At 38.0% G+C, this 15,180-nt stretch overlaps 3 protein-coding genes and 1 pseudogene across 4 annotated transcripts; 3 read left to right on the top strand and 1 right to left on the bottom strand.

The window, feature by feature from the left end:
* The first annotated feature begins 432 nt into the window (after positions 1-432).
* LOC103958315 lies at positions 433-3,072 on the top strand. Its single transcript, XM_009370569.3, has 2 exons — positions 433-1,628; positions 2,212-3,072. The coding sequence occupies exons 1-2, from the start codon at positions 1,023-1,025 to the stop codon at positions 2,572-2,574; spliced, it is 969 nt and encodes a 322-aa protein (XP_009368844.1). The 5' UTR covers positions 433-1,022; the 3' UTR covers positions 2,575-3,072.
* Positions 3,073-6,050: 2,978 nt separating this feature from the next.
* Positions 6,051-7,928, top strand: LOC103958359 (annotated as a pseudogene).
* Positions 7,929-9,766: 1,838 nt separating this feature from the next.
* Positions 9,767-11,496, top strand: LOC103958316 (protein BUNDLE SHEATH DEFECTIVE 2, chloroplastic-like). 2 transcript variants are annotated; one of them, XM_009370570.2, is made up of 5 exons: positions 9,767-9,926; positions 10,013-10,110; positions 10,563-10,626; positions 10,867-10,963; positions 11,238-11,496. In XM_009370570.2, exons 1-5 carry the CDS (start codon positions 9,869-9,871, stop codon positions 11,314-11,316), a joined length of 396 nt encoding a protein of 131 aa, XP_009368845.1. In that variant the 5' UTR covers positions 9,767-9,868; the 3' UTR covers positions 11,317-11,496. The 2 variants fall into 2 exon arrangements, with proteins under 2 accessions (XP_009368845.1, XP_048422387.1); XM_048566430.1 differs by lacking the exon at positions 11,238-11,496 and adding an exon at positions 11,045-11,220.
* A 435-nt stretch (positions 11,497-11,931) lies between these two features.
* LOC103958317 (heme oxygenase 1, chloroplastic-like) lies at positions 11,932-14,730 on the bottom strand. The gene is made up of 4 exons (XM_009370571.3): positions 13,981-14,730; positions 12,797-13,020; positions 12,281-12,388; positions 11,932-12,192 (listed from the first exon to the last, which is right to left on the bottom strand). The coding sequence occupies exons 1-4, from the start codon at positions 14,405-14,407 to the stop codon at positions 12,100-12,102; spliced, it is 852 nt and encodes a 283-aa protein (XP_009368846.2). The 5' UTR covers positions 14,408-14,730; the 3' UTR covers positions 11,932-12,099.
* Positions 14,731-15,180: the final 450 nt, after the last annotated feature.

Below are 15,180 nucleotides of genomic sequence, written 5' to 3'. Positions count from 1 at the left end.
TTCAGGTTGGCTCAATAATATTCTCAATCAGTGTGACCCATCCAAATCCAAAAAATAAAATAACAAAATAAAAAATAAAAAAACAGTAACAAAAACATAACAAAAACAAGTTTAGCACATCCTGAGTGGAATCGGATCCCCTCCGGATCCATATATACTAAGCCTGCTGAGCAGGCGATCCGGGTCGTTGAAATTTCATCCAACGGTTACAATTATTATAACTTTTAGAGAGCCCTCTGTTTATAGTCGTCGGATTGAATTTCAACAGCCCGGATCGCCTGCTCAGCAGGCTCAATTTTATTGGATCTGGAGGGGATCCGGTTCCTTGAGTGAGTTGCCAAAACTGTTTTCTATCTGAAAAATCATTGTTTGGCCAACAAGTTACAAAAGGGTTTAAGCAAAGAACCAACCAAAAGGATTCCACTATCACTAAAGCTTACAACATATTTGGCTGAGTTGTCAAAAGGACCATTTTCTACCCAAAAATAGGGTTTTTGGAGAAACAACTTTACAGAACAAGCTTGATTTCCAAACAAGTTTAGAACATTTTGGTTCAGTTTCCAAAAATTGTTTTCAGAAACAGTTATCAAAACTAATACAAAAGTAATAGCTTCCATCCTTCACTCACATCCAGATTTCAATCTGTCCTTTCAATTACAAATCTTGGGTTCTCCCTCATTCATCCCCAATCAACCAAGATTCAACATTTTCCCGAGAAAACCCCAGAAAGTTTGCAACTTTACCAAGAAAATCCCAGAAAGATTCAAATTAGCCATACATCTGATCCAACGGTCCAAAACCAGAATCCATAAGAGAAAACTCACTTGAGTTTCACTCTCTGTAGACTGTTGAGAGTTGAAGCTCGTACGCTCATTCCCCAGAAAAACTTCTACAGCAGCAAAGCCACTGCAAACAGATCCAATCCCAAAACTTTCCCGGAAAATCACGCATTTTCCGAGAAAGTCACAATTCTCCCGGCAAAATAAAACCCAAACTTTTTCCCACCAATTTTCAGATTTCGAATGGCTAATGCTTGGAAAAGAGACAAACCCATGAGACCCCTTTTATTCCTCTTCTCTGCAACTATCGTCCTCATCTTCGTCTTCTTCTTCCTCGCCGCCCGCCCTTCAGCCACCCTCTCCACTCCCACCGCCATCGACCCCACCATCCGAACCAATCTTCCGATCTACGGAATCTCCTCATTCAATTGCGAGGAGTGCCCGCAGTCGCACCCCGTCATCGCCAACGTCGTCGAAGGCCTCCGCTACCCCTTCATCTACTCACTCGCCGATTTGGGCAGCTTGCCGGGGAAGCCCCACAAGAACATCGTCAGATTCCTCAAGAGGAAGCCGTTCCGGAAGCCCGATATCTCGGCGACGATTCAGGGGGTTCTGGAGAAATTCAAAGGAGAAGGGAGGGACAACGGGCTGGTGGTGGACGTCGGTGCCAATGTCGGCATCGCCAGCTTCGCCGCCGCCGTCATGGGTTTTCAGGTGCTTGCTTTCGAGCCGGTTTTCGAGAATTTGCAGCGGATTTGTGATGGGATTTACTTGAATCGTGTGGGGGATTTGGTGACGGTGTTCGAGGCCGCCGCCTCCGATAGCCCTGGCAATATCACCTTCCACAAGGTACCCCCTTTTTGCAATTTTAATTTTGGGTTTTTGATTTAAAGTTGTCTGCTTTTGTTAGCTATGAATTGGGTTTGTTTGTGAATTGAACAAATGATTGAAGATGAGTAAAAATAAAAATTTGCAATTTGAGAGTACATAGGATGGCGATTTGGGTGCGAAAATTCTTCGTGCAGGACATCTGTTTCATAGTCGGACTAATTTGGATTCGAAGGTCTAATAATGTGCTATAGTTACATGATGGGTTGAATTGGTGATGCTAATGAATCCATGTGACCTAAGCTGAGTTTTTGAGTGATTTGTGATGAAGTATTCCCTTTTTTGGCCATTGTTTCACTAAGAATATAGAAGCACAGATGAATAATGACGAGAATGCGCCAGGGGATAGTAGAGGATTAAATACTTAAGATCGAGAGGCTGCTCTTACCAAACGGCATTCGATTAGCACAATTGAAAACTCTATTTTTGGCATTGTTGTTTGGTTTGTATTAGATAATTATCAATAAGCTCTCCAAAATTATGTAATGCTGTGATAATCTCCTGTCTGCTGCATTTCTCATGTGAATTCTGCTTGTGTTACCAGTTGGTTGGTCGGATGGACAACAGTGCTATTTCAGCCACCGGCGCAAGGCTGGCCTTCAAGAATAACAAAGAAGTGGCAGTTCAAGTAAGGACCATCCCTCTTGATGACGTGATCCAGGAATCAGAGCCTGTTCTTCTGCTCAAAATTGATGTGCAAGGTTGGGAATATCATGTGCTGAAAGGAGCTTCCAAGTTACTGTCCAGAAAGGCAGGAGAAGCACCCTATATCATCTATGAGGAAGATGAACGGCTGCTACGAGCCAGTGATAGCAGTGCAAGAGAGATACAAGAATTCCTGAAGAGTGTGGGTTACAATCACTGCACCCAGCATGGTACAGATGCACACTGCACCAAATTGGGTTAACATGTTTTTCGTACCTTAGACTTTGCCACAAGAAACAGAACGAAGCTACCATACCATGGTTGGTTTGCATATAATTTTCTGAAGACGGGCTAGTCATACATGATTCTGTCAGATAAATTACATAATGATCTAACAGATATCAATATAACACGGTGAGAACATGCAGTCTGTAACGTGCTTGGCTAATGCACAAGTTGAGGGCAAGCTATTTTGGGAAACATTCCGTGAATACATTGAAATGCATTGAAAGGAGATTGGTTCAGAAGAAGCTGCTCGTTGAGATCAACCGGATTTTTGTGTTGGTCGGCATGCTGCAGTGTGCCTTTGAAGGCTTTTAATTGTAAAATGACTTTTTTTGTTATCTGATCTTTACTAATAGATCAGCATTCATCCCCTAATTAGTTAAGTAATAAATCATCTTGTTAGTAGCAGTTGAGCAGAAAATGTGGCATGTACAGTATATTTCATTTATGTATAATCCTAACCTCTAAGTATTCTATCAACTTGGAAGAATGGTGGCCTAAAGGGGTCTTCGTCTTCCTCTTTCAATAGCAGCATCTGCAACGGAAAATCAAATATATTCAAAAGTTCTTAACGGGAGTCAACCTCAGCGGGTAATCGGAGCCATGGATGTCATGGACAACACAATGGGGTAACGTGACCTGTGTGGTCATTTGGCTTCACACGTAGGACAACATGCTCTGTTATAACAAAGAAAGTTGAGGTTCCACCATAAAACCAATTGACAATATGAGAAGTAGCACAACCTCTTATAAGCTCATGTAAGGTCCTTCCTCCCATCAATATGGGACTCATTCTCAACAACCATAACCCTCGACATGTCCACCCTGTTTTCCTTCTTGCCAAAACATCCAATAGAGTCACTTTTCCGGCACCAGAACACCCATTAGGGCTGTTATGACTCCGCCTAAAATTTCCGTTCACACCCTTGTGAATTTCTTTCCGGAAGCCCTCATTACTTATGCCTTGATCTTTCTTTTCATGCGGCATGTCAATCGCACATCGTATTTCATTAAAAGTAACCGAAAGAGATTGAAAAGGCAGAACCATCCCGCGCTGGCGCTTGGTACTATTGGCTTCCATGTCACTTCCCTCATACTGCAGTCAAAGCCTCATTCGACACTTCTGATGCTGCACAGGGCTCTTCAAGTGCTGTACATTTAGCAAATTGATAGTACATAAAGATTTAATTACTGTTTGAAGACAGAACGAAAAATGTCTAAGTTTGTTGGTTCTTACGATCAAGATACTCCAGTACGAACGTGAAAAGGAAGTTGAATAGAACAGTAAATCCAATCAAAGCTGCCACTCCAACCCAATACCAATGTGCTTCCGGCAATACTCCTCGAGAGTTCCAAGACCGGAACCTACAATACAAATTTACACTCATATTAATTTGCCAATTAACATTTTTCAAAATATATGAATCGAAGCATGTATATCGAAGTATTTACACCGAAGTATATATATCAAAGTATGCGTACTGAAATATGTATTAAAGTATGTGTACTGAAATATGTACCAAAGTATATGTACAAAAATATGTACCAAAATATTAGTTCGCCTACAGAGCATGTGTGTTGAAATATTTTTATCGAAATATGTGTACCAGCCAGAATGTATGTACCGAAGTATGTGTACTGAAATATATGTACCAAAGTAAATGTATGTACCAAAATATATGTATCGAAGTATATATATGTACCGAAATATATGTACCAAAATATATGCACTGAAGTATGTGTATCAAAATATATGTACTGAAGCATGTGTATTGAAATATATGTACCGAATATCTGTACACAAATATATGTACCAAAATATAGTACCGAATCATGTGTACTGAAATATATGTAGTTATGTACTGAAGCATGTGTACCAAAATATATGTACAAAGTATATGTACCAAAATGTAAGTAATTGTACAATTCTCAAAATATAATGTAGATCATGTAAGATTAATATAAATAAAGTCAGTGGAATAGAATAATCACAGTACCAAAAGTAACCACTAACCTGAAGAAGACATCTCTTGGAAACTAGGGATCTTCTGCAGCTTTCCTCAACTGGATGCAATCGCTCAATGAATGGGATCTGAGTATTCTTTTGTTTGCGTGATTGAGTGAGCGCAGGGACCCTTGTTTTTATACCGTATACGATGATGATTGATAAGGACTCTTCCCATTATGCAATCCTAATCAATCGAACCTTATCACCGACAAAATCTATTATTCACATCCATTATAAGTGTTTCAACACTATCGTGACTGTTTTTGCTGAGACCCTTATTATACAAAATCTTTATGTACTATCAATTTGCTAAATGTTGTCAAAACCATAATGCCTAATAAAATATACACATAATGCCTAGCAAATTGATAGTACATAAAGATTTAATGGCTGTATTCATATAGAATGAAAGTATTAATCTTTAATCCCCATCTTTATTTCACAAACTCAACAATTTTATATTGAGAAGTATGCGAGTAATTCTCTTAATCATACCACCTTCATATCCAACGTATGAGTTTTCTGTAGTCATGAATAAAAACCTTTATGATTTGTAAACTGACTAGATTCACACGTTGATATATGAAGTGGTATGCCACTTCGAATCCAAGACATAAGCAACTGAACTTCTTTAGATGATCAGTGTCAATGTTTTGAATCCTAGTGCCATTATTGATGTATATATATTGGTATTGATAACACCTTCGTCAACACAAACAGCTTTAGCTGTCATATGTTCACAAACATCCTTCTCTGTACAATATATATATCAGTTCTTTAATCTGCAACACAAAATAATTCTTGATGCTTTCTTCTTAGGGTTAATTGGTATGTGAAAGCTCTGATACCAAATGTAAGATTAATATAAATAAAGTCAGCAGAATAGAATAATCACAGTACCAAAAGTAACCACTAACCTGAAGAAGACATCTCTTGGAAACTAGGGATCTTTTGCAACTCTCCTCAACTGGATGCAATCGCTCAATGAATGGGATCTGAGTATTCTTTTGTTTGCGTGATTGAGTGAGTGCATGGACCCTTGTTTTTATACTGTATACGATGATGATTGATAAGGACTCTTCCCATTATGCAATCCTAATCAATCTAACCTTATCACCGACAAAACCTATTATTCACATCCATTATAAGTGTTTCAACACTATCGTGACTGTTTTGCTGAGACCCTTATTATACAAAATCCTTATCAGCTTACAACCTTAGTTAATTCCAATCTCTTATATCCTCACGTCTCCAAACTAAAGATAATCAAGTGTTCAGCTCTCATTAGAACTTACATATCACTGTGGTTCATATGTATAGACCCGAAATAGAAGGTTGTCGATGTAGTTGAGAGAGAGAAGACCATCATCTTATACAAGGTGAGGAAGTTGGAGATGTCCGCAAAGTGAGGGTCATCACCTTATATAGTTATAGATCAATACGAAATGTTAGAACTTAAGTGTAAATCTTTGAATTTCAAATGAGTAATAAATTCTACAACATCTCTCATGAAAACAAATATTGTTATCCAACATAAAATTAGAAGAAAGAAAACTATAAATCAATGGAAAATGGATAAATGACGTGAAATATGCATGCTGACATATAATAACGTTAAATGACTAAATTCAATTCTTAATCTTATACCAGATATTAATCAAAAGTTCATTTTCTCCAAAGATTACACTCTAATTTCCTATATCCTTAATTATAGTTTGAATCGAGCTTTGGAAATTATTTGTAGTGTAAACTATCTCATTTTATCGTAAATTACTACGTATAATGTTCAGCCTTCGGTCTGAAGAAATGATTATTCTCACATTTTTTGTGTCCATCTTTCTCACATTTTAGTTTCATTTTTCAAATGTCATTTCATTATTTAAATTTTCACATGAGGTATTGGGGATATCTGTCCCATACTGTTATACTGGGTTTATGCTGCAGTTCTTCAAATTGTGGAATCCAGATTTCCAGACTTCAAAATTCCAGTAGTGAAAGAGTTAGAGGACAAAAACCTTGTCTCCAAACCAACTGTGATTGTCGAAGTCTTGCTTCAGCAGTTCGGGCAAGCTACGATAGCGGGGCTGCTGTTCTTGTTGATAGGCCCGACCACTCTCGGCCATACAGCTACTGTGGACCACCAAAAAACCTTCTTGGCACCGTTGCGCACAACGGTGCAATTTCTCTTCGCCATGGTTGTATCAGACGCGTGGCAGTACTTGATTCATCAATGCATGCACGAAAACAAGTTCTTATACAAGTATACATACTCCTGAGTGGCGTTGTACACCTACGGAGCATTGTCCAACCACCCCCTCAAGGGACTGGTGGTGGACACCATGAGTGGTGCTGTAAGCATTTTGGCGTCGGCATGTCTTTGAGGATGTCAATTATTTTTTTCTCGTTGGCCACCGTCAAGGCAACAGATGACTACAATGGAAGGTAGATTTCATGGCATCCTTTCCACCTACTTTAATACAAGTTAAAACTTGATTAATAATTGTAATAAAAATTTATATCATGTAAAATGTGCTACATCATTGGGTGCACAAATTTAATGCAAGAATTCGGTGTATGTAGCACTACCCTATAAATATAGGTAAATTCACCCAAAACATAAAGGTAAATACTTTATTTATGTGTGTGTGTATATATTTATATGAACAAAAGTTCCTAATAATATAATAATACACGAAATATAATTTACTTACGAAACAAAAAAAATGTTTGATTCAAAATTAATTCAATTATAATTTACGTAAAGTATAGATAAATTATTTGCACACGCACATATAATAATAACAAAATGTGCCTCATAAAAGAATGTTGGACTCGCCTCAAGGTTAGGAGCAAAGGCCATTCATCAAACGAGACGTCGAAGCAAGCAGGCGACATAGAGTATTCGCAAAAAATTTTGGCAAGTATGTATAAACCGGTGAGTCTCTGCAATTATACTCAGACCAGCCCTACGCGTATCAAGGCACCTTATGATATACTTCCAGCTTCATTGACGAAATCAGTATCGACGTGATATGTTTTCTTCAATACACAACCCAATATCGTACAACTTCACTTTCTTGTTTGGCCACCATCAAGGCAGTGGACGACCACAGTGGAATGTGGATTTCATGGCATCCTTTCCACGTACTTTCCAAAAACAATAATCACTATACCACGCCATCCAATATGCCCTGCACGTGGTCATTTTTTGGTTTCGTTTGACAACACCTTCATTGCTTTTCAAGTGCATGATAAGAAAATAACAATAATGAAAAGAAAAAAAAAATAGTTTTAACAAAACACTCCTGATCCTTTATCGAAAAACTACATTCTTTTATCTTTTCTTGGTATTACTCACTATATCTTTATTTGTCCTCTTTCATTAAAACTAAAGTTTTTTTTTTTTTTTAACTTTTCGTTAGTTTTCCTTAAAAAAAAATGGCATTATGTGTCTTATCCAAAGCCGTCTTTGAGTTTTTAGTGACTTGTGCGAAATTTATAACAAGGCCCCTTCTTAAGATAGTTTTCTAGAAAGAAAAAAAAAGAGTAGGACAATATATTGATGCTAAAAAGTAATAACTTAAATCAAAACAAACTTCAAGACTCAATGATTATAAGTGTACAAATATCATTAAATAATAAGTAAAGAGAGTTACCATCATAACCTTCAGTAAATAATCAAAAGCAATTCAATCTTGAACCACAAAACAAGAAAATAAGCTTAAAAAACTCTTGGCTTTAAAGTTTCACTTGAACATATAGCATTATTATATCATAAAGTTTAAAAAAAAAAAAAAATTAAGATGTTGTTATGGCACTCCAATATCTCATTGTGCACTCTAAATTTTTATAGTTAGAAAGAAATTTTTTTACCCTTATAATTGTCACATCCCGGGCTCAACTCCACCGTAGCACGATATTGTCCGCTTTGGGTCTCCACTACGCCCTCACGGTTTTGTTTAAGAGAACTCACACGAGAACTTCCCAATGGGTTACCCATCCTGGGATTACTCTCACGCGAACTCGCTTAACTTCAGAATTCTGATGAACTCCTAAGCTAGTGAGCTCCCAAAACACCTCGTGCTAAGTAGAGATGAGAATATACATATAAGGCTTACAAGATCCACTCTCCTAAACGATGTGAGGTGTTACATAATGATTTCACAATGAGATTTTAAAATTCTAATAAAAGTTTTTTTTTTTTTTTTTCATATGACATTATTACATATAAATATTACATGACAAAATTTCAGGAGCCCTTTTAAATTTTGGGCTTGCTTCCCCGAAAGGCGACTCTAGTCCTATCCTAGTGGATGTATTTGTTTTCGTGGGAGGGCCGTGGTTAGGCGATATTCATATTGTGGATTCGATGTGTGGTTCGGTTCATGAACATTCATTTGACTATGCTAACTACACTCCTAGTAGAACTGTGTGTTTGTGCTATTGGGATGGCTGTGACTTTGAAGTAATTGTCTGACACGAATATAGTTGCTTGCCAATATCTGTTGTAGACGTGGTACAATTCCACTCCCTCACATACAACGAGAAAATTTTACTTAATTATGGGCGCTACAAGCTCTAAAGTTGTTTTGAAAAGTAAGTTTTAAGATATTTTTCTACGAGTGTAGAAACATGTACTGCATAAGACTAATAAAAGACCTCTCACAATCTAGGAGTGGTAACGAAATCTATACCAGTCTGCAATAGTAAACCAACTCTAAACATTTTGGATGAAAACACGAGGTTTGGCCAGGGTATGTGGACAAGTAATGTAGAAGTGAGCCATCACGATTCGCTTATCATCAACTAGAACGTTGATGTTTTGATTGAACACTCGCATTGCCTTTTCCCTTGTTTCGTTGCCGATGAACGATGAACTTGACTTTCCGCTTACCCCACCACCACCCACGCGCGCCTCCCCCCCCCCCCCCCCCCCGCCCCCCGGCGCCCCGCCCCCACTGTCATGGGGTCATGTCACCGTCGAGTTTCTTGGCATCAGGATTGTTGGAGGAGCCATGCTTGCCCGCTGAAAGAAGACAAATGCTGCTGAAACCCAATTGAAACGCAGCGTTTTGTTTGAGCTGTAACGATTTCATTTTACCAAAGGGCATTGAGGTAATTAAAACGTCTGTTTAATGTTCATATAAAGAAGTACCTTATCCTCTGTTTCATTAGAGTCAACTCTTCACTCTCCACAGGTTCTGAATAAAGGCCGTAACTTTCTTACTCCAAAAAAGAGAGAATTTTGAAAAATCCTCTTCGAATGGCAACCTTTCTTTCTTTCACGCCTCTTTGTTCCTTCAATTCCATAAACAAACCAAGTACTCTCTCTATCCTCTCTGCAATTTTAGTTGATTGTTTTCTTTTTCTTTTTGTTAATTCAGTGAACACTTCGATTTTTCTACAGGGGTTTATATCGAAAATTCGACTCGCAGGAAGGTTATTCGGGTGAATGAAGTGTTTCGGAACTCGAAAGCTGCAAACTTTCAGTCTTGGGAGGTCAAGGTGAGGCATTTCTGACCAACCCATTTTTCCAACATTTGAAAATCTTGCTTTCCATTGATTTCCTTTGCTAAAGCACCTTTTTTGGCTTGGACCATTTTATGTAATTGTTTTGTGAAGAAATGTTTAGAACTGAAACGGGTGTAATGAATTGTGAAATTAGCAGTGTGAAACATATGTTTAATGACCAAAAGATTCCCCAGTTTCTAAGTAAATGTCTTTATTTAAGAGTAGAGGTTTGGAAGTTGGTTATAACTTATGAGCTTGCTAGAATGTTGGGATCGTTGGATGGCGGGGAATGGTAGGATGTAACGATTGTTTTTGAAAGTTGCAGAAAGAATTGTTGCTTGTGAATCGTGTAAGCATATGAGCAGAGGACTTTATACGCGAATCGGTTAATAGCATTATCCAAGGCTCTTCTTTTCCTCAGACTTCACTTTGGTGTTGTCTTGCAGGCCACAGATGGTACTCCAACGACCAAAGTAAATAGCATAGTATGTTCTGCATGTGAGGGAAATGGTAAGCGAACAACTCGTCTTTGAATGTATCTTATGCTGAATATCGACTTGAAAGCTTCATGATGAAATATCTGAAAGCATCAGGCAACTATTTCCTCATCGTTTCCCGACTCTCTGGCATGATATATAGCTTCTTGTCTCTATCTTGGAGGAGTTATAGGGCTTAATCGTCCATTGCTTGATAGTATTAGTATCTGAGAATTTCAGCTCACTGGTTTTTTATTTTTGATCCATCAACCAGGTGCGAAAGCGGGTAGTCAATGTGAAGGTACGGGAGTTAATTCTGTAGACCACTTCAACGGACAGTTTAAAGCTGGTGGAGTATGTTGGCTTTGCAGGTAACCATGTTGACTCGAATCAAAATCTAATATCATCGTAATTTTCACGGAGGAACAAAAGTTAACTTTCCTAATAAACAGATTTCATACTTCAAATGCTGCATGCTGTGCCTTCCCCTCATCAAATTGACCAGCTTATAGTTCATCCTAGTGGGAACACTCCCATTTCGTTGTTTAGCTCGACTGTGTCTTTCACCTTTCGGAATTCTTGTGCTATTTCTTTTTCGTATGTGCTACCATACCATCCGACACTAGTAACAATGTTTTCTTGCAGGGGGAAGAGGGAGATTTTGTGTGGAGATTGCAATGGTGCCGGGTTTTTGGGCGGCTTCATGACCACGCATGACGCCTAGATCGTTGCAACCAGCAAGGACATATACGATTCTTAGAAATTTCGACCAGAACAGAAAAGACCAAAATATGTTGCTCAGTGTAGTGAAATGTTGTACTTGGTAAACAAGTCAAGAACTCATTCCTTTGATTAGATACTGTAATATGGTTACTGCATTTAAGACAGACCGCGATACTCTTTACCCGCAAGTCTCCATTACTCAAATCCCGTGTACTAGTGATAATGAGTAGTGGCACACTCACAATCACCAAACTTGCTCACATGCCATGTTGTGATTAATTTGGAATCGTCAACTTGGCATCTCATTGCATCTAAAAAAACACCATTGGGAACTAGCCTCTAAAAATGAGTAGCGATTTTCATGCTCCGTCGCATTTTCTCCTCACGCTCCTTTTTATTTTTGTCCAATGATTTTGCTTTGACTTGTTGAATCCAAAAAAAAAAAATTTCCTGAAGATTGATCAGATGGAGATCAATCCATAAATAAAAGGAAACTTTAACAAAAAAACTCCCGGTACTGTTCGCTTTAACGAAAAACCACATTTTTACATTAAAAAGTCAATCCTTATACTATTCACTTTACCTTTTATTTTATCATTATCGTTAAAACTCAAAATTTTCAAACCATTTTCATTATTTTTCCTTAAATAAAAAGGCATAGGCGATATCTCATTTACAATTTCACAATTGTTTTTTGCTTTAAACACAGTAATTGTAACCTCATGTCTTCACAGACAAAGTTTCCAAGATTACAACAGTGGCAGTACAATCATATCAGGTGGCATCATGACAATATAAGACGCAGAATCTCTCCCGAATGTTTGAACGATTTCTCGGTTTCTTCCAAGCAGTGGTTCTTCTCCTCCCTCGTCCAGCTCTGTCGATGCACGCATGTAAAAGTTAAATCAAGCCAAGATATGCACGAAAGAAGATTTTGCAAACGAAGAGAAACAAATTAAATCTACCTCTGCAACTTTATTTAACTTCTCCCGTACATTCTGCAACAGTTGAGGAAGCTCGCCGTCCCATTTGTAGAATTCCAATTCCTTTTTGTCAAGTATCATTTCCGCCACCTGAAGTTGGGTAAAAATAAACATAACATGTGTTAAGAAGTTGAAATGAGAAAATCAATCGTTTCCTACACGCATAAATCAAACGTTAGTCATTCAATTCGATACCATGCTATGAACCCTTTTTCCCTCTCTCTCCAATTTGTATAATACGAGTATTCTTATGACTGCTTACTATTCAGAAAGAAGAAAAATGCAGGTAAATCACAATTGCTGTTAATCCCGGAGACTCAATTTACATGAACAACCCTCAAAAATAAGTAATTATCTGAAACAATGTCAGAATTACAGATTAGATTATCCTGGTATCCTTATTCATACACTCAACCAGCTCACAACAATGTGACATACACTATGACATGTCAACAAGTTAAAATAAGTGGGCACACTTTCCAGCCATTATTTATGTACCTTTTTCCCAATCATTCGACCACCAGCCGAATGAGCAAAGTATATGTTGTAGAAGTGGCAAATAAATGCTTGAGGATCCTTCTCCGACAGTTCCTTAAGATACTCTGCGTAGGTTACACCCGGAGCAGAAGGTTCTGGTATGGCATACCCTTGCTCCTTAAACCACTCCAAATCTTTCGCCAACTTTTCAGACCTTTCCAATCCAGTATTTCTGAACTCAGCGTCTATATGCCAAAAAAAAAAAAAAAAAAAAAAAAAAAACGAGTGCAACATTACGAATTAGCTCAATCATGTCATACAATAACATACCAATAAGTACAAGTAATTTTGTAAACACTCAGATAAACATGAACGCTCGGAATCTCATTTCATGCTCATATCTAAAGGCTCCCATCCTTTCATGACAATCAAAACAGAACAAGAAAAAACTTTGCTCATAAAACATATTTAGGTCATAAAACATCTTTTATAAAACATGACAACCCAACGAATGAGCTTGGTTGTTGTTCTTTTGCTCATAAAACATGTTGCTCTGACAAAGTACAGACTTCAATATGAGAGTGGCAGAACCAATTGTTTAGACAACAGCTACAACTCCTAAGTCCAAAGTAACTGAAGGAAACCGGCGTTTCAAATGAATGAAGTCAAGAGTCAAGACAGAACTTCTTAACCATCCAACTATATAACAGAACACAAAGAATGTTATAGAAGTTGCACCGGCAACATTCTGCCCGGCAGACTGTCAAAGAAAAGCTTTATGCAAGACAGTAACTGATGCAGTATCCTAACATAAAAGTTGTGCGACATACAAATGCACATATAAGATTGTACTTCTTTGTTGGTGCAGTATCCCTACACACTCAAAGAAACATACATGATCGGTAATACTTAATGAACACAGATCACTAGCAGTCTAGCAATTCCTCGGCACTATAAAACTCGAAATCAAATAGTCAAACACAGCGATACGCATTCTACACAGCTAAAGTATAACAAGATCATCCAACATCCAAAACACATGATCAAAATCCAAACCTTAACAACCATATCAAAGCCAATAACTCCAACAGAATAAACAACAGCCAGAAAACATTCAAACAAATATAATATCAGCCAACAAATTTGCATTCAAAGATCCAAAAAATTCAAACTTTTAATCCAAAACGATAAAACAATTTACTCACAAAAAGGAAAGGGGGCTTTTTCAACAATCCCTTCAAGGGTATCGTAAACCAACTTGCTATCCACCAAAAACTTCAAATACCCATCCACGGTTGGTTCCCACTTAGCCACCGGCCCCTCCTGCGGCTCCTTCACCTCCTTCTCCCCCTCCTTAGCTTGGTCCCTGGTGTGCAACTTCATCGCCACGAACCTCATCTCCTCCACGAACCCCTTCGCCTCCCCGGGGTACCTCTTCTTCGCCTTCTCCGCCGTGGTGGCCGAAACCACCCCGGCCACCGCCGCCGCGTTGGTGGGCACTCCGGAGTTCATCCTCAGAAACGAAAAAGAGAACTTCTTCGGAAAGAAATCGGAGCCCAAAATTGGGGGCAACTTGAACGGGTTTTTGTTGAAAAGTGATTGGGATTGCGAAATCGGGGTTAAAGAAGCCATTGCTGAAAGTCCAAAGCTTGGAGGAAGAGTGAATGAGTTGATTGAGTGTTCAAAAGAGATGCGTGAACGGAAAGTTCAGATTAAAAAACCCCCCCAAAAAAAAAATACAAGTCGGTTTGCGGACTCTTCAGTCTTCAAGGCAAAGCGACGGATTAAAGAAAACAAAAACAGCAAATAAATGGAGAATATTGAATTGGATGCAGCGTGGGGTGGTGGGTTGGGAGCGTATGGGTCTACCTGCGCTTTGTTTCTATCAAGATTCAAACTTTTTGAGAAAAGGGTGGCTCTGTTTTCTTGCCTTTTTTTTTGGGTGGGAATCGTAATTTTACTGCTCTGTTATTGTTCTTCTGGTTCACATTCCATCCGTAATACAGGATTTAATGGTATACAGAATTCCTATCATATAGGAATTGCCAAAAAACGTAACTTTATACGTTCAAAAAAATCCATACAATTATGGCAATAAAAATACCACTTTAAGCAATTTAGGGGTGTATTTAATTGAAATTTTGAATGATTTTAATTCTTTTAATAAATTTAGGGTATTCAATCAGGATTTTAAGTTATTCTCTAAAATTAAATGTGTATTCAAGATAGTTTATTAAAATCCTTAGAAATCCGGATGTATTCAATTAGAATTTTAAAGAAGTTTATAACATTTCAGGGGTATTCAATTTGAATTTGAATTTAAAGAATTTGGAAAAGTTGAGGAATTAGAGAGAATTTGTAGTGTATTTTAAGTATCCATAAATCTCTCCTCTTTCCATGAGATT

The sequence above is a fragment of a genome, unplaced genomic scaffold (genome assembly GCF_019419815.1).
Source record: "Pyrus x bretschneideri cultivar Hongxiangsu unplaced genomic scaffold, Pyrus_bretschneideri_v1 Contig1, whole genome shotgun sequence".
NCBI lineage: Eukaryota > Viridiplantae > Streptophyta > Magnoliopsida > Rosales > Rosaceae > Pyrus > Pyrus x bretschneideri.
This window is presented reverse-complemented; position numbering and strand designations above follow the sequence as displayed.